A 23,129-nucleotide genomic window follows, 5' to 3' on the forward strand; every position below is an offset into this window, starting at 1 on the left:
TGAAATGAGCTGATAAATAAATTTAGAGGGACTTCCCTAGGGGCGCAGTGGTTAAGAATCCGCCTGCCAATGCAGGGGACACAGGTTCGAGGCCTAGTCCGGGAATATCCCACACGCCGCAGAGCAACTAAGCCCGTGCACCACAACTGCCAAGCCTGCGCTCTAGAGCCCGCGAGCCACAACTACTGAGCCCGCAGGCCACAACTACTGAAGCCTGCGAGCCTAGAGCCGGTGCGCCTAGAGCCCGTGCTCCACAACAAGAGAAGCCACCGCACTGAGAAGCCCAGGCACCACAACGAAGACCCAATGCAGCCAAAAATTTAAAAAATAAAACTTAAAAATTTAGAGAAACAAAGACGCCTTTAAACCCAAAGCACGCAAACAAAAGATGGCATTCAACGTGGTTGGGAAATCAGCGGCTCACGTGGGGACACTTCCAAGCCAGCCTGTTTGGTGGATGAAGTGTCAGTACAGAATGCCAACATCTTGTATGTTTTGAGCTTCATTCCACTCGAGTGAATGGTGCTCTCATCTCTGCAGACTACTGCTCACTGCGCATGCACAGGCCAGCACTGCACACTGACCTCCAGCAGCCCAACACTGATGTTCATGTTTAAATATACTTTGAAGCTGTCAACCTTCCTGTTTTCCATTTTCTAAATCTGGAGCAGCAATGGGGGTAGCAATAGTTGCTAACCAGGGCAGTCACACGGGGTCACATTCACCAGCAGGCGTCCTTTTGCCCAAATCGGAGTGCAAAGTGTATCCCATGTGTATACAGATGTGGATATTCCTATATGTCGTTATATACACATATGTACCTAAATATAAACATGTTGTAAATACATATATACATGTATAGCTTTTGAGGTTCTGCAAAATTCAAAGTAACCAGGGACGTCTATAAATGTCACACATGTTCACATTCAGTACATGCTTTTTTCCTATTATAAACACTCTCATTAAGTTTGTAAAATTTCAAAAGAAAACTGAGCTGGGTACAGGAAGAAAGGGGAGGTCTGGTAGAAACATTTTACAATTTGTCAAGCTTTGAAGAAGGACAACTTCTTTTTCTTTAAACAAAAATAAAGCATTGCCTCCAAGTAACCTCTCTCTTTCTCTCTCTCTCTCTCTCCCCCTCTCTCTCAACAAGACTTTCCTGGATATTCCTTTTCTTCCTCCCTCTGGCAAAACATCACCCATTTTTACCCTTTGAATCCAACTCCAAGAGGTCGCGACAGCACTAAGCAAACCCTGCACCCCTCAGGCCAGGGCCTCCTTCCTGCCAGTTCAGAGTAGCCCTGGGTCAGAGGTCTTCCTCCACCTTCAGTGACCACCCACAGCCCCAGGCAGGGCCCTGAAAACATCAGCCCTTCTCCCCAGAACAAGGGTCTACGAACTAGAAGCTGCAAAATGTATAAAGGCCTTCTCTTTCAGTAAACTAACGGTTAATGGTGCTCATGGAAGCCAGAAGTCCCCAGATGTTCCCTAAATCCCACTTGTAAAACCGTCAGGGGAAGACAATGCTCTGGAACTAAATAAAGATGATGGTCCTCCCCGCAATGAACTGTTCACTTCAAATCGTTCACTTTATGTTATGTGAATTTTACCTCAATTAAAAAAAAATCTCTTATGGATTAGTTGGAAGCTGAGATATATCAGAAACAAATTTTTAATGACAACTTTCTTTATATTTTTTCCCCATTTATTTTGAAAATATCATCAAGACTCCTTAGCCTTTCAGCTACGAATGACAGAGTAATTCACATCTTGAACTTCACAATTTTCTCTCTTTTGCCTTCATGAGGATTGAGATTAAATGACCCCTTTACTTCAACTCTTACTAATATTTTTGTTTTCAAGAAACACATTTCCTGCTGAGGCTCTAAAACGTTCTGCACCCAATTCAATGTTGGGGATGGTTCCCCACACGAACAAGCAATACTCCGACACCAGCCGGGGGTCCTACAATTCAACTCAACTCCATCTACCTGGAGACAGCGTCAGAGCCCACAGGCTAAGGGTTCTGTCCCATAGGACTGCCCTCCCTTCAGACCAACCAGCTATATAGATCAGAGGTGCTCACGAGCCCTTCCTCAGGTTCCAATAATTTGCTAGAGTGGCTCAGAGAACTCAGAGAAATATTTTACTCACTAGATCAACAGTTTATTATAAGAGGCTATAACTCAGAAACAGCCAGATGGAAGAGATGCACAGGGTAAGGCATGGGGAAGGGCATGGAGCTTTCATGCTCTCTCCAGGCATCCCGCTCTCCCCAAATCCCCACGTGGTCACCAGCTGGGAAGCTGCCTGAACTCTGTCCTTTTGGGGTTTTCTGGAGGCTTCATTATATACGCAGGATTGACTAAATCATTGGCCACTGGCGACTGATTCAACTTCCAGCCCCACTCCCCTGCCTGGAGGTCAGGGGGGTGGGACTGAGAGTTCCAACCCTCCAATCACAAGGCTGGTTCCCCTGGCAACCTGCCCTCCATCCTTTCCAAAAGTCACGTCATTGACATGACAAACATCGTTTTGCTCTAATCACTTAAGAAATTCCAAAGGCTTTAGGAGCTTGGTGCCAGGAATAAGGAAAACCAAACATATATTCCTTTTTATAATTAACAGTATCACAGACTCACATCTGGCATTTCTAAGGATGGTGGCCCCAGAGACATGTGTTTCCTGGGGTGTCAAGTAGGCTGTCAGGGATGCACTGAACACACAGTCCCGAGGGCGGCCATTCCAGGCTCCTCCTTGAGGGTCCCAGGTGGGTAGAACCTGCTCGTCTCTCCCCCATGGAGCTCACAGTCCAGCCCCTGGCGCCAGCTGTCCGCCCAGCACCTACCGCCGCCCTGTCACCTCCCGCTACCTGTCCCCAGTCCTTCAAGTTACGGCCTCCTGTTCTAGTTACAACACACTGCTAGGAGAATTCAACAGTATGTGAATTCATATTTAAGTATTCATTATTTGAGTAAATATTTAAATATCCCTCACTCTCCTGGGGCAGGTACCGTGATTTAAAAGAGGAGCTCACCAGGCCCAGGCCCAGGCATCGGGAGCACATGCTGGGGAAGGGCAGGCTACTCTGGGCTCTGGTCCACCCATCACCAACCTCCGCTTGCTTTTTGTTTACTTTGCTTGTTTACTGCAGAGGTGAGGGGTTGGTATGAGGCGCCTGTGGCGGGGACGAGCCAGGCAGGCTCCCGGGATCCCTGGAACTGGAGTCTGGGGGCTTAAACTAAGTGCCACAGGACCTGGAGGGACACAGAACAGGATGTGTGCTACCCAGAGCAGAGGGCAAGAGCTGCAGGCAAAGGTGCACTGCCAGGTTCCAGGGGATAACATGGGCCTCTCCTGAGACAAACTCTCCTTCCCTGACCAAACCGGACATAGGGTCCTGGAGCCTCGATCTTGGCCTTTGATGTCTGTCCTCGGACGGCCCAGTCTTTAGCAAGGATTCTGCTAAGTCATCCCCCCTGCTTGCTCTCTGATCAAATTCCTCAACTCCTCCTTGATGTCTAAGCCCTCAGCCTGTCTTCAGCAAGATCCTGTTGGGCCAGTTTGGCAAGAATGTCCCTGTCCTTGATGTTCCCCCTAGTAACTTTTCATCCCCTGACCCTGTCACTGTTCTTTGGCTGTATTTGCTGCATTAGGATTTGAGCTCAGCTCCTTCCCCTGCTGCAATAGTACCAGATAAAATCTGTCTCTACCACCTTTCACTGGTGTCCTGCTCTGTTTCTCCCTGACATTTGTCTGCTGGTTGTCTAGGAAATAACCTGACAACATCTGGGTTTACACTGACTAAGCTGGTACCTAGTTCAGTTTGATGTAATAAGACACACAGAGGAATTTTATGTAGTTAGTGTTGCACTGACGGCATACTAACTCAAAGAAGCCAGAACATAACTGCCATCATAATATTAATAGCGACAAAATCAGAAATAGTCACAAAGGCCCAAATCCATTCTGCTGGGGTCAGTTGATGACACCACCTGAATCTCCCACAAATCCAACCCACCTCCTCCCATCATTTCTGAAACCATTTTGGTGCTCCAGCCCACTGCCTACTCTGACTGCTGTTGTGCATACAGCAGCCAGATCGATGTGTGAAAACAGAAATCTGAGCAGTTGTCTCCCCATCTCAAGACATACCCCCATCTTCTGTGGCTGCAGAGAACAGCTGTGGCTGGGCCTCCTCTCACCCCTCCACTGCCCTCCAGACCCCCGTGTCCATCCTGTCCTGGTCCGCAGTACCCTCTGCCACAAGGCCCGCCCCTGCTGTTTCTCCAGCCCAAATGCCCCCCTCCGTTCACCTAGTTAGCTCCTACCTACCCTACTCACCCGTCAAACCCTCAGACCTCCTCACCAGCTAAACGACCAATACAAATTGGCAGAGTGCCATCGTCCTGTCCTGGGCTCTTCCCTGTTGTGGGATCACTGGGTCCATCCCTGCTGTACCTACTGCACTTCCAGGAGGGCAGGGCTGGGTCTCTGGGCTCACACCAACCCAGCAGAGCATTGCGGAACAGAAGTGCTCGATAAACACAGGCAGACTGCACCCAGGTCCACTCCACACCAAGTATTCCTTCATTTTATAATTTAACTTTTCATTATAGAAAATTCCAAAAAATACGAAGGTAGACAGAATAGTATGATGAACCTCTGTGAAGACGTCACCAGCTTCAACTACTGCTAACTCACAGCCAATAAATACTGTTTCAACCACATCCACACCATTTCCCCCAATGGGATTTAAATTAAACTTTTAATGTTGAGATCATGGTACAGTCACACAGAGATCCCCTATACTCTTCATCCAGTTTCCCCCAAAGGTAATATCTTACTAAGCTATACCAGGATGGTGATCTTCATACAGTCAACATAGAGAACATTCCCACCCCACAAGGACCCCTCCACTCCCCCTCCACCTTTACCCCCTCCAAACTCCTAGGAAACACTAATATGTTCTCCATTTCTATAATTTTGCCATTTAAAGGATGATATGTAAGTGGAACCATACAGGATGTAAACTCGGGGGAATGGCTTTGCTCTGAGGATTCACCCAGGTGTGGCACCACTGCTGCATCAACATTCTGGTTCCTTTTCATTGCTGAGCTGTGTTCCATGGTGTGGATGGACTGCAGTCTATTTATCCACCTGCTGAAGGACACGCAGGTTGTTTCCAGTTTGGGGCTATTTAGAATAAAGCTGCTATAAACATTTCTGTTCAGGTTTTTGTGTGAGTATAAGTCTGTTTCTTCGGGACAAAACCCCAGGAGTGCAATTGCTGAGTCACATGGTGGTTGCATGTTTAGTTTCTTTAAGACACTGCCCAACTCTTTCCCAGAGAGGCTGCACCATTGTCCGTTCCCACCAGCAGTAAATGAGAGTTCCAGTCTCTCCACAGCCTCACCAGCATTTGGTGCCGTCACTAGTTTTATTTTTCACCTTTCTGACAAGTCTGTAGGGATGTCTCACTGTGGCTTTTATTTGCATTTCACTGAAGGCTAATGATGCTGAACATCTTGTCGTGTGATTATTTGCCACCTGCACATCCTCTTTGGTGAAACGTCTCTTCGTATCTTTTGCCCATTTTTTAATTGGATTGTTTGTTTCTTTACTGCTGAGTATTCACAGTGCAAATATTTACTCCCAGTCTGTAGTTTATCTTTTTATCCTCTTAACATGTTCTTTCCATAGCAAAAATTTTCAGTTTTAATGAAGTCTAATTTATCAATTTTTCCTTTAATGGATCATGCTTTTGGTACTAATCTAAGAGCCCTTGCCCAGCCTGGACCCCAAATATTTTCTCCTATTTTCTTGATAAGTTTTATAGTTTTCCATTTTCCATGTAAGTTTTTGATCCATTATACATCAATTTTTGTATAAGATGTGAGACTTTGGTTAATGTTCTTTTTTTTTTTTTTTTTTTGCCTGTGGGTGCCCACTTGCTCCAGCATTACTTGTTGAAAAGGCTATCTTTCCTTTATTGACTTGTTTTGGCACCTTTTTTCAAAAAAATCAATTGGGCATATTTGTATGAGTCTATTTTGGGGTTTTCTATTGGTTTCTGTGTCTGTCCCTCCACCAACACCACACAGTCTTGGTTACTGTAGCTATATAATAAATCTGGAAATTAGGCAAATCCATTCTTCCCACTTTATTCTTTTTCAAAATTGTCTTAGCTACTCAAGTTCCTTTGCCTTTCCATATAAATTTTAGAATTATCTTGTCTACATCTACAAAAAAAACCTTGTCAGGAATTTGATAGGAATTGTGTTAAAACTATGCATCAATTTGGGAATAAATGACATCTGTACCAGGTTGAGTTTTCCAACCCACGAACATGTCTCTCCATTTATTTAGATATTCTTTTATTTCTTTCATCAACACTGTGTAGTTTTCAGCATATAAGTCTTGTACGTGTTTTGTTAGTTTTACATTTTAGTATTTCACTTCTGATCTATTATAAATGACACTGTATTTTTATTTTTTTATTAACTTTTTTTTTGATGTGGACTATTTTTAAGGTCTTTATTGATGCTTCTGTTTTTATGTTTTGGTTTTTTGGCCACGAGGCATGTGGGATCTTAGCTCCCTGACCAAGGATCGAAACTGCACCCCCTGCATTGGGAGGCGAAGTCTTATTAACCACTGGACCACCAGGGAAGTCCCAACACCGTATTTTAAATTCAGGTTTCTACATGTTCGTTGCTACCATATAGAAATATAATTGATTTTTGAGTGCTTATCTTATATCCAACAACCTTGCTGAATTCACTTATTTGTTCTGGGAGGTTTTTTAGTAGATTCCTTAGAATTTTCAACATAGACAATCATGACATCTGCCAAAAGGGACAGTTTTATTTCTTCCCTTCCAATCTATTTTATTTCCTTCTCTTGCATGGTGCCCCTGTAGAACTTCCAGCATTATGTGGAGTAACAGTCGTGTTAGCTGTAGGGTTTTTGTAGATGCTTTTTATTAGGTTGAGGAAGTTCCCCTCCGTTCTATTTTGCTGGGGTTTTTAGTCATTAATGGGTGTGAATTTTGTCAAATTCTTCTTTTGCATCTATTGATATCATGTGATTTTTCTTCTTTATCCCGATAATACAGTGGATTGCACTGATGGATTTTCAAATATTGAATCAGTCGTGCATTCCTGGAATAAGTCTCACTTGGCCATGGTGTATACTTTTTTTTATATATTACTGAATTCCATTTGCTTCTATTTGGTTAAGCAGTTTTGTGTCTATGTTCATAAGGGATAATTAGTCTATAGTTATCTTTTTTGCTGTTTTTTGCTGTTGCCTTTGTCTGGTTTTGGTATCAGGGCAACATTACCTTCAAGTAATGAATTGGAATGTGTTCCCTCCTCATCTATTTTTTGAAAGGGATTATGTAGAATTAGTGTTACTTCTTCATTAAATATTTGGTAGAATTCCCCAGTGAAACCATCTGAGCCTGGAGATTTCTTTTTGGGGAGTTTAATAAATTACCAATTCAATTGCCTTAATAGTTACAGGGTCTTCAAATGGTCTGTTTCACATTGTTTACAATTTGTGCTTATCATTAAACACTACATAAGTTGTCTGTATTATTCCCTTACTGTCCTTTTGGCTTCTACAGGGTCTTCAGCAATAGCCCTATTTCATTCTGATATTAGCACATGTGTCTTCCCTCTTCTTTGTCAGTCTTTCTAGAGGTTTGTCAAGTTCATTGATCTTTTCAAAGAATCAGCTCTTTGGTTTATTTTCTGTTTCCCTGTTTATAATTGCACTGCTTTCTGCTTATATTTTTAGAAGAGGGGTGAATGTAGTCCCTAAGTGTGAGCCACCACCATCGCTGTGTCTCAGGGGTCAGCCACCACCCACCCCTCGACCGTGCACAGCACATGGGGCCCCCAGCCAGTGCTCTGTGTGTGTCTCTGAGCTCTTCCTGGGCTAACGTCCTCAGGGACTGCCGAAATGAAAACATGGAAGACTCGGAAGGCGTTCTTAAGATTAAACAGCTCCAATTTCACGTGTTTGCTTTTTGTATTTGAAATCAAAGCCCTACTTCTTCCAGGCGGACATCTGCACACCAAAGTTCCTTAGACACACTGGCTGCACACAAGCCTAATCCACACTGGATGTGCAGGGCCACACGGTCACACATGGACATGCTGGCCCATGCAGCCCACGTCTGTCCCAGGGCCTGATGCTCCAGGCCGGGATGGTTGCACACAGGGCACGCCGAGCTCGTTCAGCCCCCAGGCCCCTCTCAAGTTCAGGAAGGGCTTGTGATGCTCCACACAGTGGCCCTAGCAGCCCACGTTCAGAGCTGTTAGTGAGTCTGCAGGTTTTCTCTGGTACTTTCTCTCCTCGAGCTTATCATCCACCCTCCACTGCTGTCACCAGCATGTTTCCAGTGAACCTGGTCTTGGAGTGGTGGAATCTGACTGAATTCCGTGTCAGAGGGCTGGGCTCTAGCCGGAATCCACTAAATACGTTCAAATTAGCCATTAATCGCGGTCGACTCAGGGAGGAGGGGGCTGTGTGGAAATGGAGGCACGTCCCTCTGCTTCTATCTAAATTATATTAGAACATAGAAGAACAGACACACGGCTTCACGTGTGTGAGTCCGTGCATCACACGCACAGGAACACAGGCACTTCTCATGCTGTGCTCCTACATGTACAAACAAATGCACCAACACAGCGCACGTTTCTTCTTACCCTTCATTTCAGTTACATCTGCTAAGAAAGACGTGCAGTTTAATTCTATGCTAAAAGCAAGCATCTACGGTCCTAAAACCATAAAGGAAATTTTGGAAGAAAAATGGCCCTTCTCTTAAATGACACATGGATCTCGTTTTCTCTGGAAAAAGAAGGAAAATGGAGCTAGTTGTCATCACTACAACCTCCCCTGCGTAAGAGGTGGGATTTAAACACAATGTCTGCTTCCCCCTCCCCCAAAAGTGCATCTAATGAGCAGAAGTGGGAACCCTCACTCAGCTTCCCCAGGGCAGAAAAGCAGCCGCATAAGGAATCCACAATTGCAGAGAAGAGCGATTTTAAAGTGTAAGTTCAGCTTGAGCTACATCCCCGCCCCACCTGCCCGGGGCCAGGCCCATCCTGGACTCTCAAGGCAGGTGGGGAATGTCATACCAGGAAGGGATGCTGAAGAACCCACCACCACTGTGTTAACTCCCTCCCCGGGGCCGGTGCACAGACAAATTTGACCCTGCAAGTATGGCACATGCCCAGGGAGGAAGCAGACCCGTCCAGAAGCGGCCACTCGCTGGGGAGATCCAGGATGGCGGCCGAGAACATAAGGGGCCAGGACAGGTGTGTGTGAGCGGGCAGCGGGCGAGGGCAGCCATGCCACTCAGAGCGGGAAGCTCGCTGCTCTCTGTGGCCCCCACTTCCTCTGAAAAGGGGGGGGTTGGGTGTTCCAGTTTCTTTTCAACTCCAAGTAATGCCACAAGGAGTTGAAAAGCCCTGATGTTTGGCTGCTGAGAGCACCATGACCCTCCGCATCAACGCTTGATGCGAGCAGAAGAAAATAGAAGCACACCTGCAGGATGCCAGGCAGAGATTCAACACCACTGCTAACCCCAGCGGGCTGCACAGCAGTGTCCCTGCACCTTTCCCAGCCAGAGCCACATTTCTGAGATGTGACACACGTGGAAATATTTCTGCATGAGAGGACATCCAGAGCAGAGGAAAGGAGGTGGGTTTCTTACCGGGAGCTCCTTTGTACAGACCGCTGGGGCTGCCCATCTGCGGCCCGGATGGGCTGAACGGAGGATAACGTGGGCTTCTTGTCACTGGAAGGAGAAAGCAGAGTGACGAGCTGTTCCCTTCTGCTCCCTGAAGGGGTGGGATTGCACACGACGAGCTCTGCTTCTTTCTTACCATATGGCGTTTCTGGAGACACAGGAAATGCTGGTGTGGGAGAGATGGACTCACTGCCACTGCTGGTTGGAGAGAAGATCCTACCGTCGATCACACCCAGGTCTGGGGGATACGTGGTGATCACCGCCTGAAATCGGCAAGGGGGGTTGGTCAGGTGAAGGCCACTTCCAGACAGCTGGGGGCCCCTGGCACCCACTGAGCCAACCCTCGTCTGAGACTGGGGACAGGAGGCAGCCGTGGAAAACTAGAAGAAGTTTCAATAACAGTCAAGGTAGAGGGAAGGGTCTTGTGGTCAACATTCCACAGCTCTTAAGTGGAGTTAGCAGAGAGTTTGTGCAGCAGAGGGAAAGCGAGCGTTAAGTGAAAAAAGCAGGGTAAACGAATCGTCACCTGTAGTGTGTTCACAGATACATAAAATTCCCAATGAATTAAAAACACAGGCAGAGAAAAGAGGCTGGCAGGACATAGCCCAGATATTAACACTGGTTCTATGTGTGTGTGTGTGTTAAGACTACTGGTGACTTTCTTTTCTCGTCTATTCTGGGTTCCAACTTTTCCACCTTGAGAGTCAATGAAACCCTAATTTCAAAGGGTTCATCGTTTGGGGGTTCGCCAACCTGTCTTACTTCAATTCTGAATAAAAGCCTTAAGTACGCCTCCCCAAAGATGCTCTGTAGATCTCCCCACGGAGCACACATTCACGCTGACCTGCTTTCTTCCTCCCTCTCGGGGATGCCGGGAGGCCTTGGGTTGGGGACTTGGGGCCCTTGGCGATGACTTCTGTTTGCCCTTTGCTGCTGTCGTCCACCCATGGAGCTCTGAGACCTCTACCCTCATGACCCACCTGCACGCTGGGCCCCTCATCCCCATTCTACAGATCAGAACACAGAGGCTCAGATGACCCCAGTGAGTGAGGTGCACGCCTGCACGGCTCTCTCGGGAGAGCGGGGATCCCACCCAGGGTCCCGGCTGATGCACAGCTGGGCTCTCCCCAACACCACCTGCCTTCAGGGAGGAACTTCGTTTGTGAGATGGGGACAAAGGCGGGCGGGGAACTGAACTGGCGATCTGGGACGGGGCTCAGGCCAGGTTCTGGGTGGTGGTGTGTATACCTCTTTGGCGCTGTCTGAAGAGAGAAAAGGCGCCAGGCTTGGGGCCTGTTCCGCGCTGGTAGTCTTTCCCCAGCCACATGTGGAGAAGGCTGGCTGCTCTCCAGCACTGTTGTCATACTGCTCGAGGCTCAGCTTCCGGAACCTTCCGCCCAGTGGCTCGTCACCTGTTAGGAGAGAGACACGTGGGCTGCAGGCGCTTTCATCATGGAGGAGAGCACTGACCCGCAGTTAAAACTGACATTAAAACTTCTCAGAGGCATTCTTTATTTTATTTTTTCCAGTTCCAGAACATCTTCATCACCCAAGATGAAACCCCATCCAAACCCATTATGGGGAGCGTTCACTCCCCATTCCCGACCCCCAGCTCCTGGCAATCACTAATTTACATTCCGTCTCTATGGATTTGCCTATTCTAGACACTTCATGTACATGGAACCACACACTCCACGTCCTTTGCTGTCTGACGTCTTTCACCTAGCGTGACCCTCTCAAGGCTCATCCTGTTACTGTGTGAACTGGCCGTTGTCCGTGTTCCTGGCTGTTTCTCCCAGCGTCAGCTCCACCAGGGAATCGTGCCTGGCCGGTTCCCCAGGGCCTAGAACAGGGCCCGGCACACAGGAGGTGCTCAGGAAGCATAAGGGACAGAGAAAGGCTGGGACCCAGGATCGAGGCTTCTTTCCCCTGGCTGAGTGAGCAAGAAAGATTCTTGGTGGTGGTCAAGCTTCAAAGAACCCAGGGTGGGCCCCCTGACGGCTGCAGGCCCTGGGACTTAGTCTGAGACCTCTGCCCGCATAATCCACCTTCCCCTTCTCAGGGCATCTGCGGTCAACTTTGGGGTCAGAGTGCCTGCACCTTGCTTTATGACCACCAAGGAGGTAACAACCACTCAGACCAGAGACACAGAAATCTTTCCTTGAGTCACAAACATAAATACATATCCATTTGCCTACACAAACGGTCACCTTCTTGGTATGTTGTCCTGCATCTTTAAAAAAAAATTTTATCCGTTCTTATGCTCAATCCCAGTATACAGGTATAGTGATATCAGAATTGTTAACCTGTACACTTTTTATTTCAAAGTGTCAAAGATACTTTGTATTTCATAGCTGGTCCACACTGGTTGCTCAGGGGAGCCACGGGGGCTGCTGCATGTAGACGTGCGACCGAGGGGCATCCTCAGACTCACGGGGCAGGGAGGAAGCAGCCCCGGCGAGCCGGCCTACTCCCTCCGGAACCGGCTTCTGGGCAGGACAGGCACCAGGACGGCACCCAGGGCTCTGGGATATGACCAGGCTGGGTGTGACCTACAGCATGCCAGAGCTGTGTGCGAGCCCTGTCTGCCCGCCCCCGTCAGGGCCAGAGTGGCCTGAAGGCCACACCACCTGCAGAGCTTCAGGGCTGAGTGAGGACCCTACACGTGACAGCTTGACTCTTAACAGCGAGGAATCCTGGGGGGAAAAAAGCTTAATTCAAGCACCAACAGTCAGCATTCACTGTCCCACTGTCCAGTGCAAGAAATGTCACAGATCCTCAGCCCTGCTCCAACCAACTAAGACTCACTTTATGGGGGATGGGGGAGGGGTTGGGGGCTGCAATCGATCTATGGAATCTCACAACTGGTGGTTTGGGAAACCTGCTGCAGGCTGTTAGGATGGCAATGTTTCTATCGATGATGTCCTCTGAAAATTCAGACGTGTTAAGGGTTTTCCCTACAGTTCAGATTTAAGCTGTGTGTAATCCCTGCAACTGTGACGGTCATGATGACACTGCATTTAAAGGTGGGGTTTAAATTACCAATGTGCGTGTGGCTCAGCTGGAGAGACTCTGCCCACGGCTGTGAACACGCTGTCACGTGAGCATCCCCGGCAAGCCTCGTGCCCCTCCCTCAGCAGGGCCTTTCAGAAGCTGCATGGAATTCAAAGGCTGCCGCGTGAAGGGAGCTCCGTCCACAGAGGGAGAACACTCAACAGCTGTGTCCAGTGAGGAGAGGAGTGGGACTCCTTCAAGGGCGCCCCACCTCCAAACCCTCCAGCTTCCCGAGGGTCCCTTCCTCGGACAGAGGCCAGAAGGGCACAGCCCTCTGTGTCACACGGGAGGACGTCTGCTCGGTGCCATTCAGCTGGTGAGCCAGCGGGCGAGATCTAAACCGGGTCTCCGAGTGGCCAGCCCCTCCCAGAAGAATCCTTCCACCCCTCCTGACACCCTCCCTCCGTTTCCAACAGCTGCCCGCTAAGACCCGGCCTGGAGGGGCGAGGGGAGAGGGCATTAGGATTTGGGATTTGGAGGCTCATGTCCACCCTCATCAGCTAGAGGATCAGCTGCAGGACATCCTCCAGCCCCCGTTCCATTATGTGAAAAATGAGCACAATGCTTGCCCCCTTTTCTCCCCTGCAGAGAAAAACTGGGGTGAGGATGAAATAAAATGCGTTTAACACATGCACACTGACACAGCGCCACCGCCATCCTGTGGTCCTCTTCTGGGTCCCTCCTCAGGTTCCCGCCCTCCACGAGACCGGTGCTGCAGGACTGGCCCCTGACAGCCACAGACCTGCCCCTGGATGGGCATCTGGAGCCACCGAGGGAGGGGACGCCGGGAGGCGTGAGGCCGCAGGGAGAGGCTGGCCCCCTGGAGGATCGGGGCCCAGGCACGGGCTCGCGTGCTGTCACCGGGGCAACAAAGGTGCAGAGTGGGGACAGAGGGGCCCGTGCGAGCCTGGCTGCCCTGAGAGCGGGAGCACCAATGCCCTCCTCCAAGGCTGCAGGGATTACACAGAGCACGGAGCACCTCATCCAAAGAAACGCTTCCACCCAAATCGCGCACTGGGTGCTCAGTGGCCCTTTAACTGACACCTGCAGCCCATCACAGCCAAGAGATCCAGAGCCCGCACTGCTCCAAAGCCTTCCGGACAAGGGATCTGGGGACAGGAAGACAGCTTCTGTTCAACATGCAGGATAATAAATGGTGTTTTGTGGAAACAACACATTGCCATCACTTCAACACGCTGTGTGGCATGAAGCCCCAGAAAGGTGCGGAGAGTGTGGGCATGCTCCCCGACTTCAATGCCCCGTGACCTCAGCCCTGTCCTTTGAACCAGAGGGTTCCAGGAACTGAGGCCCCATTCCGTGTACGGCCCTGCATATAAAAACCAGCCAGCACAGCCTCGAGGATGTACTGCAAAGGCCCAGCTATAAAAGCATGTCCAGGGGCTTCCCTGGTGGTGCAGTGGTTGAGAGTCCGCCTGCCGATGCAGAGGACGCGGGCTTGTGCCCCGGTCCGGGAAGATCCCACATGCCGCGGAGCGGCTGGGCCCGTGAGCCATGGCCGCTGAGCCCGCACGTCCAGAGCCTGTGCTCCGCAACGGGAGAAGCCACAACAGTGAGAGGCCCGCGTACCGCAAAAAAAAGAAAAAAATCTCTCCTGGAAAGTGTTCTTCGTATCAAATACCACCTCGAGTGCCTTCACTGAACCTAAGTAATAGGGCATGTGGTTCAGCAGTTAGGGGTTTCATTCTTCAATAATCATGGATCAATACTTCACTGCTCCCCGGCCTGCAAGAGTGTGGTCACAGGTGGCCACCGAGGGTCTATGCCAGGACGGGCCTGGCCAACGCTGAGAGCAGGGGTCGGGGCACTCACACAAGCTCCACAGGGGACCCCGTTTCCAGGCTGTGACCTGCACGGAGCATCGCTCTCGCCACAGTGTGTGTCTTCCCTTCCCAAAGAGGCAAAGATACAGGCACCACGGTCTTCAGAGGCCAGGCCCCCACAGGCGACAGACCCTGCCCTCCTATCAGACTGCGGTGTAGACAGGAGGGTCCCCAGCACCACCCCGACCCCAGGGTGATGTTCCTGAAGAAACGAGGAGGGGTGCATGACGCAGCCACGGCGCCGGGATATGCCCGCATGTGCCCACCTCTGCCCAGGAGGAAAGCGGGAAGCAGAGCCAGGCTGCCTCACAACAGCCAGGCGGTGTGCTGCGTCGTTTCTGCCGATGAGGAAAATGGGGTCTCGGGTTGAGACCTGCCCTATCCCACACAGCAAGCTACAGACAGGGGCTTGGTGCCCGCGGAGCTGACCAAAAACCCCCCACTGCACACTCCACTCGCCCAGGGCCGCTTGTCCTCGCGCACCAGTACCAAGCGAGGGGCGGGTCAGCCAGGAGGTGCCACTGTCCCCTCCCACTTCACAAAGCCTGCTCAGTGCAGACGGTGGCCCACAGGCCTGGGAGGCACGGCCCACCCACACAGCCAGCGGTGCTGTCGGCACCTCAGTGATTGATAATGGCTAACGCGGATGATGGAAGGGGCACCAGCTGGGACCGGGGACCCTTCCTTTGCCCGTGTGCCAAGGGGCAGTCGACGCCCGCTTGGCTTCTCAAGTCCTCCTACCCCTCAAGTGAATTTCAGATTAACAATGGCTTCTTCCTTACAATCTCTGGAAATGCCCCCTTTGGCATTTGAGTAAAAACACTGGCTTGGGGTGTAGTTCCCAGGGCAGGTGAGCTCAGAGCAGCCTGGACCAAAGGTAGGAGGAGGCGGGTTTTAGAGGCCTTCCTGTCCGAGAATTGTTTGCCTGACGGTGGAAGTGGGGCTGGGCAAAGGGCATCTGACCCCACGGCCACCTGCTGGCAGACATCGGCTCCCCGGCCCGCTTGGGCAGGCCACCTCTGGCCAAGCACGGAGCAGGTCTGCCTCTGTGCCCACTGGTTGGTCCGACAGATGTCTTGGAGATGAAATGAGGACAACCGTCACCATTGAGCCTGATCCAGGCTCAATGAGATAATGCAGCAAAAGCCAGTGCAGGACACAAACCCACAGCAAGAGCCAAATGTGAAAACTGCAGCCACCAAACACGCCAGTGGAAGATTCATGCAGTCACTGAAAATCCTGTTTGATGGAATGTGAAGGGAGAAAACATGCTAAAACATTACGTGAAAAGAGCAGCGTGGAAAAGTGAGCATGTGGCATTATATCTATGACTTCATTTTGATTTTTAAAAATAAGAAAATGTACCAAAATGTTCACAAGAGGCTGTCTCTGGGTCGTGGAATTCTAGGCACTGTGAATAGTTTTTTTAAAAATATCTATTAGGTTGGCCAAAAAGTTCGTTTGAGTTTTTCCGTAAGATGTTACGGGAAACCAGAATGAACTTTTTGGCCAACCCAACATATCTTCCAAAGTTTTCACTAATAATAGGTCTTACTTTTAAAATCAGGAAAACAAGATCCAGATCATCTTTAAGAAGGATAAGTTTTCTTTACATTTTGTAGAACTCTGAGTTGGCCTCACAGACGTTTCCAAGTCCTTCTCTACTAGTTCTAATTCTAGTAGAACTAACTCTGTACTAGTACAGGCACACCTCATTTTACTGCACTTCACAGATACTGTTTTTTACAAATTGAAGGCTTGTGTCAATCCTGCATCAAGGAAGTCTATCGGCACCATTTTTCCACGGCATTTGTTCACTTCATGTCTCTGTGTCACATTTTGGTAATTCTCACAATACTTGAAATTTTTTCACTATTATTATATTTGCTATGGTAACTTGTAATCAGTGGTCTATGATATTACTACTGTAATTACTTTTTTTGTTTTGTATTTTGAAATTAAGGTATGTATATATATTTTTAGACATAATGCTATTGTACACTTAATAGACTACAGGATAGTGTAAACATAACTTTTATATGCACTGGGAAATCAGAAAAAATCTGTCTGAGTCACTTTATTGAGACGATATTTGTTTTATGATGATGGTCTGGAGCCCAACCTGCAATATGCCTGCAGTTTGTGCCCGTATTTAGTTTCTATGTGAAGATCCACAAATACAAACGTGTTTGGTGTTTGATTAACCTATCATTCTGACCAGTCTGCCGTGTGTGATGGCTGGATCTTCTCATCAGATACAGAGACAATCCTATGGGAGGTGGCTTTCTGCACCAATAAGCTCAGAGGAGCTGTACAAGTTACCTTAATTTAAAGAGAGCAGGACTAGGGTGTCCGCGAGGTTGGGATGTGAGCACCGCTGGGCGGGGGCCCCCACCCCTTGGGTCATCCAACAATGGCCAGATGCAGGCTGCCCACCCTCCCAAGGGAGGGCCTTGATTCCATTTCACTTGACGAGTTGAACTGTATTCAAGAATCCACTCCATAAATCTGGCCATGACCCTATTTTTCCTTCTCAGTAGAGAAATCAGATCCAAGAAAGAGGAAGCAGGAGACTGAATGAAAGGAGGACAGCGTCGCTGCACTAAAGCCCTGTGCCTGTGCCGGCTGGGACCCTGCAGGTGGCTCGGCAAACTGCCCTCTCCGACGGGCCTTCCTCAGGCAAAGGGTAGCTGGAGCCGGTGCCCCTGCCCCTGCCCTGCTTGGCCCAGGTGCGGCCACTAGAAAATGCCCCAGGACACCACCGCCCTCCAAGTCACAGAAGCGGTAGGGTTCCGTGCAGAAGTCGTGGCAACCTAGGACCACAGAGTTACCGACAATCTCCAGTGACCCACACGTCCCTGCACGAGCCCCACTCACGTTCCCGGCTGCGGTCTCCGTGGAGGGTCGGTGTGGGAGCGGCTCTTCCTGTACAGAATGCTGCCTGCCAGTCTCGTGCTCGGGGTCTGCTTTTTTCCGCCAACACGTGGCATTGTGACGTGGCCTGCAATGGCCACACAACCAGACACGGCCCACTCTTGGCCAGTCCCTACACTGGTCTTCAGACCCCTCTCCTTTCCTCCTGTCACTGGACACGATGCACTCCAGGCCTCGGGACCCATCTACCCAGGCTGGAAAGGGGGGCAGGTGTCCCCAGGTGTCCCCTCACTGCCACTCCCAAAGACCTGAGAATCTCAGCATTTTAACAATTCACTTTACTCACAGGTGGAGCTGGGGTCAAGGACACGTGCTGGGCCAGAGGGCATCCGGCTTTTCGGGGCGCTGCCTCAGCCCAAGACAGGCTTGGGGGGTGGGGCTGAGCTTCCCTATGGGACGCAGGAGCTCACTGAGCCTGAGAGACAAGCAAGGCTTGGTCATTCGGTCATTCAGGCCACTCGTACGGATGGAGCCCTGCTGAGATCGGGGTCGGGTACTGCAACCTTACACGGGTCACCACAAGAGAGTGGCATGGGGTCAGTGCGGGAAAGTTCAGGGGTGCTGAGGAGAGCCAGTCCTCATACAGGGGCACCCGGATGCCCCCACTAAGCCCTGAAGACGTGGGGTTTTCAGGCCAAGACTGCGGGGTGCCCGTCAAGCACTTAGCACCTAGCACTGAATTCAGCCTAATTAGGGAGGTGGGTGGCATTGTGGTCGCCAGTTTACCCCTGAGCCAACAGAGGTGCAAGCGGCGACTTTCTCAGACGACTAGAAAACTGTAAAAATACTAGAAAACTGGATTTTACAAAGCCAGGAGCCCCTTGGCTACTCTGCACCGAAATACGGTGAACTGCCAGTTATGCAACAGAGTGCAGACACATGGTCGTAGGTAACTCAGAGCACACTTGTATTTTCCTTGCACTGTGCTAGGGCAGATTCAGATTTATCCGGGCGACTATCTGATCCTATATAAAGAGGAACTTGAGAAGCGGAGAGGTGGGGTCATAGCACCCACTCTGCCTGCCCAAATAAAGCTTGCACCTGCGGCAGGGCCAGCACAGGGAGTCACTGCCCAGACCTCTGGCACAGGACACCCGCCTGTCCTTGAAGCTCTACAGCAGGGGGAAGTTCTCCTGCCTCACCAAACAGTGGGTCAGCCTCCAGGTGATTTGGACACAGGCGCAAGATGGAACCCAAATGTGAAACAGTGATTCTCAAACGTGGCCGCACATCAGAATCACACTAAAAATGCTGACTCTCGGGCCTCACCCCTTCCCTGTGAAGTCACAACCCGCGGGAGTGAGGCCCAGGTGTCAGCATTTTTTTAAAAACTCTCATGTTTCCAATACACAGACAAGGTTGAGAACCAGGGCTGGTCTCAACCCTGGATTCACACTGGAGTTACACAAGTGGGGAGCATTTAGAAGAATTCTGACCCCCGAGCCACGACCCAGGCCAATTCAACCAGGCCTTTTGGAGGCGGAAGCTGCGTGGGCACTCTCAGCACCTGCGTTTTGTCAAGTTCCCGGGTGAGTGCACTGTGCAGCCAGGTGGCAAACGCCTGCTCTGACAATTAGGTGGAAACTCATGAGCTCCTAGAAGACGACCTTCATCTTCTATCTGGGCCACTGCAAAGTGAAGCACCCTTAAGCTATTTATTTATCTTTATACGATCATATAAGAATGAAGCCTGCATCATCAGGCTTGCACGGATGGGTTCTGGAATCTCCCTCGAATTCCTAGGAGCAAAAACAATCACCAAGGATTCGTTTGGATTACTTGGCTCCAGAGTTAGTTTGAGGCCTCCTGACTTCGGCTCATTCAAATAAACATGTGCATCCTCTAGAGAGAGAGTGGAAAAGGGGAAACGACAACAAAGAGCCCAAAAACTCTTCCCAGCTTAAATGTTCCCAGGATGACTTAAGGAGATTTTCCTCCCTTAAGCTGAAATAGGGATTGATTCACCGGCAGGGTATATTCTTGAAGAGCTGGGTGACATCTGCTGGAAATCCCTAGTCAGAGTGCAGAATGACGTTGAAGACCTCGGCAGGAGCAGTCGTTCCCTCTGGGGTGCCCTCTCTGACCCGACCGACCCCAGAGCCTTAGGAAAGCGTACAGGAATGAGACCAGCGGGCTCCAGCAAAAGCACACCAAGAGGCCAAGTAAAAAAGCCTACCTTTCGGGCTTCCCTGGTGGCGCAGTGGTTGGGAGTCCGTCTGCCGATGCAAAGGACACGGGTTCGTGCCCGGGTCCGTGAGGATCCCACATGCCGCGGAGCGGCTGGGCCCGTGAGCCATGGCCGCTGTGCCTGCGCGTCCGGAGCCTGTGCTCCACAACAGGAGAGGCCACAACGGTGAGAGGCCCACGTACCGCAAAAAAAAAAAAAAAAAAAGCCGACCTTTTGGATTGCGAAAGTGAAAACCCTTTCCACTGGGGAACTCCAAAGTGCTTGGTTAGGTGGTAGCATTGCCTCTAGAATGACATATTTAAAAGGGAAAGATTGTGGCCAAAAAGCTAGGAAGCATACCCTTCTAGTATAAGAAATTTCAGGAATACGCTCATGTTTTACTCAAAGTAAGCTTGTAATTTAAAGCACAGATGTAAAAAGCCGCACAGCAACCAAAAGGCAAGGTCACTACTGGCCTCCGGGGGTCTCCAAAGTGGGCTTTCAAACATCTGAGGGGGTAGCTCCTTGGCAAAGTAACAAAAGAATTGCCACGTGGTCCAGCAGTTCCACTCCTGGGTATTACCCCAAAGAACTGAAAACAGGGGTTCAAACGAATACTTGCACGTGAACGTTCACAGCAGCTCTATTCACAATCACCAAAAGGTCACCATCCAGCGATGACTGGATAAGCACAGTGTGGGCTGTCCATGCAGTCGAATATCACTCAGCCTTAAGCCTGCAAAACCTTATGCTGAGTGAAAGAGGCCCGACTCAAAAGGCCACATATCATACAATTCCATTTATGTGAAATGTCCAGAAGAGGCAAAGCCCTAGAGACAGAAAACAGATTAGGGGCTGCCAGGGGCTGGGGGAGTGTGGAATGGGGGTGACTGACCATGGGTACAGATTTCCTTTTGAAATAACAAAAGTGCTCTGGAGCTAGACAATGGTAATGGTTGTACAACATTGTGAAGGTACTTAATGCCACTTAATTGTACATTTTTAAATGGTTAAAATGGTAAATTTTACATTAGGTTCATTTTCCCCCAATAAAAAAGATCTGAGGGGCTGATTTCTGTTTCCTAGGCTGGCCTGCCCAAGGGTTTTCACCTTGAGATGCACGTTATTTTATTTTAAATTGCTTTCTTTTTATTTATCCTTTAACACGAGTGTCAGGGTGTTACATAGGTTTTTTTAAATTATGTGTTTAAGTAGTTTGCATCGGCTATGACTGATCTCAGGGTACTGAAGATGGCATCAGAAAACAGATGTTCTAAAAACAGAACCATGGGCTTGAGGGGTTGAGAACCACAGCTGCAGGCTGGCCCAGGCGGTCCAGAGCAGGCAGGAGAGGCCGCAACTCCAGGCCTCTCAGGGACGTCGGGAGACGCCCGTCAAAGTGACCACGTGGGGCACCCGAATCTGCCTGTTTGTGTGGTGAGGGTCGCTGCAGCAAAAGGAACTGATTCATCAACTCTCGGATTTATAATGTGCCTTTTTTTTTAACTTATTGATTTTTATTTATTTTTGGCTGCACTGGGTCTTCATTGCTGCTGCACGGGCTTTCTCTAGTTGTGGCGAGCGGGGGCTGCTCTTTGTTGCAGCGTGCAGGCTTCTCTTGTTGCGGAGCATGGCCTCTAGGCACGTGGGCTTCAGTAGTTGTGGCACGTGGGCTTCAGTAGTTGTGGCGCACAGGCTCAGTAGTTGCGGCGCAGGGGCTTAGTTGCTCCTCGGCATGTGGGATCTTCCCGGACCAGGGCTCAAACCCGTGTCCCCTGAATTGGCAGGCGGATTCTTAACCACTGAGCCGCCAGGGAAGCCTTATAATGTGCTTTTATGCAATGAAAGAAAGTAGTTGCAACAACAGCTTCCAGCAGTGACCGTGCATTTCTCGCTCTGAAGTCTCTTCCAAACTAGAAGCATGCAGAGCTCCCCGCAGCACAACAAGCCGACTCCATCACTAACTGTGCGCTTGCGGGCATCGGTCCATCCACCACTATTCATGGTCCTAAAGCATCAGTTTGAAGGGGCATGGCCCGTCCTGACCCCTGGGCAGGAACCTCTTTTTGGTGGTCTCTCATGGCACATGAATACCCTGCCTGCCGTTCACCTCCAGTGACAGGACCTCACTGGTGGAGAAAGCCCAGTTTCACCTGTGGCAGCAAACGGAGAGCAAGAGTCCACAGGAACATCACCAGAAGCCCTTGGCCTGGGCTCACTGGCCCTCGCTCCACAGTCTCCTTTATCCTGGTTCCCTGGTGGGCCTGGGGAGGAGGAAATCCGTCCCCCGCACTGTAATTCTTGGCTCCTCCTGCTTTCCAGGAGCTCATGAGTGGGGTGGGGGGGTGATGGAAAAGCAAAGGCACAGTCAGTCACAGGCCAGTGTTGTCCAGGGAGATGGGGGGAGCCCTGGGCACATGGGGAAGTGACAGTGGTCAGGGAAGCATTTCAGGGAGGATGTGACCCTGGGCTGACCTATGACAACCCAGAGAGCCCGTGACAGGTGGAGGTCACTGAATGAGAGGCCAGGCCTCCTCGGGCTCCCTGAAGGAAGCACTGTGCCTCGTGTTCCCAGCCGCTGGCTCCTGTGTGTCCCGAGGGCAGGAGGCATCGTGCAGCTGTACTGAGACTGGTCAGCATTAAACACAGCCTGAAACCACACGCTCTAACTCAGGTTCAAAACAGCATCCAGAGTTGTCGTGGTGACACCGATGGGATCCCGCGTGCCTTTGCTCACCGCCTGGCTCAGTGGGTACAGGCCTGATTGGGCAGCTGAGAGGAATAGTGGGTTTCAGGGGACAGTGAGTGGGCAGGTGTGAAGTTAGAGTTAAATTAGCCAAGCTCAGGGACCATGATCAAAGTGGGCAGCCAGAAACTCTAACCACGAACCCCTTCCAGAACTGTGTGGTCAGGACCCTATGCATGGAAGGAAGGAGGGGAAAGAGAGGGAAGTGGCGGCTGGGAGACAGTGTCAGGCAGACACCCACAGAGGAGTCCATGACTTTGAGTGACTCCAAGGGATGCAAAGATGCATATACAAAGCAGATCAATTAAGAAATTATTCTAAGCTTTAAAAATGTACTCGCGGGCTTCCCTGGTGGCGCAGTGTTTGAGAGTCCACCTGCCGATGCAGGGGACACGGGTTCATGCCCCGGTCCGGGAAGATCCCACATGCGGCGGAGGGGCTGGGCCCGTGAGCCATGGCCACAGAGCCTGCGCATCCGGAGCCTGTGCTCCGCTACGGGAGAGGCCACAACAGTGAGAGGCCCGCATACCGCAAAAAAAAAAAAAAAAAAAAAAAAAAAGTGTACTTGCTTTTTTTGTGTTAAAAAACACATAGCATTACGTTTACCACCCTGACCATTTTTAA

At 50.1% G+C, this 23,129-nt stretch overlaps 1 protein-coding gene across 14 annotated transcripts in view; it reads right to left on the reverse strand.

The window, feature by feature from the left end:
- The window catches only part of TNS3 (tensin 3), a 235,607-nt gene that overhangs the window by 46,264 nt on the left and 166,214 nt on the right, over positions 1-23,129 (reverse strand). For all 14 annotated transcript variants that reach the window (XM_081244808.1, XM_081244807.1, XM_081244809.1 and 11 more), the window contains 3 exons: positions 11,012-11,175; positions 9,900-10,026; positions 9,728-9,811 (listed from right to left, as the gene is read on the reverse strand). In XM_081244808.1, the coding sequence (XP_081100934.1) occupies positions 9,728-9,811; positions 9,900-10,026; positions 11,012-11,175 (375 nt within the window). The remainder of the gene's footprint in view (positions 1-9,727; positions 9,812-9,899; positions 10,027-11,011; positions 11,176-23,129) is intronic.

This window comes from Mesoplodon bidens (assembly GCF_964165515.1).
Source record: "Mesoplodon bidens genome assembly, chromosome: 9".
NCBI lineage: Eukaryota > Metazoa > Chordata > Mammalia > Artiodactyla > Ziphiidae > Mesoplodon > Mesoplodon bidens.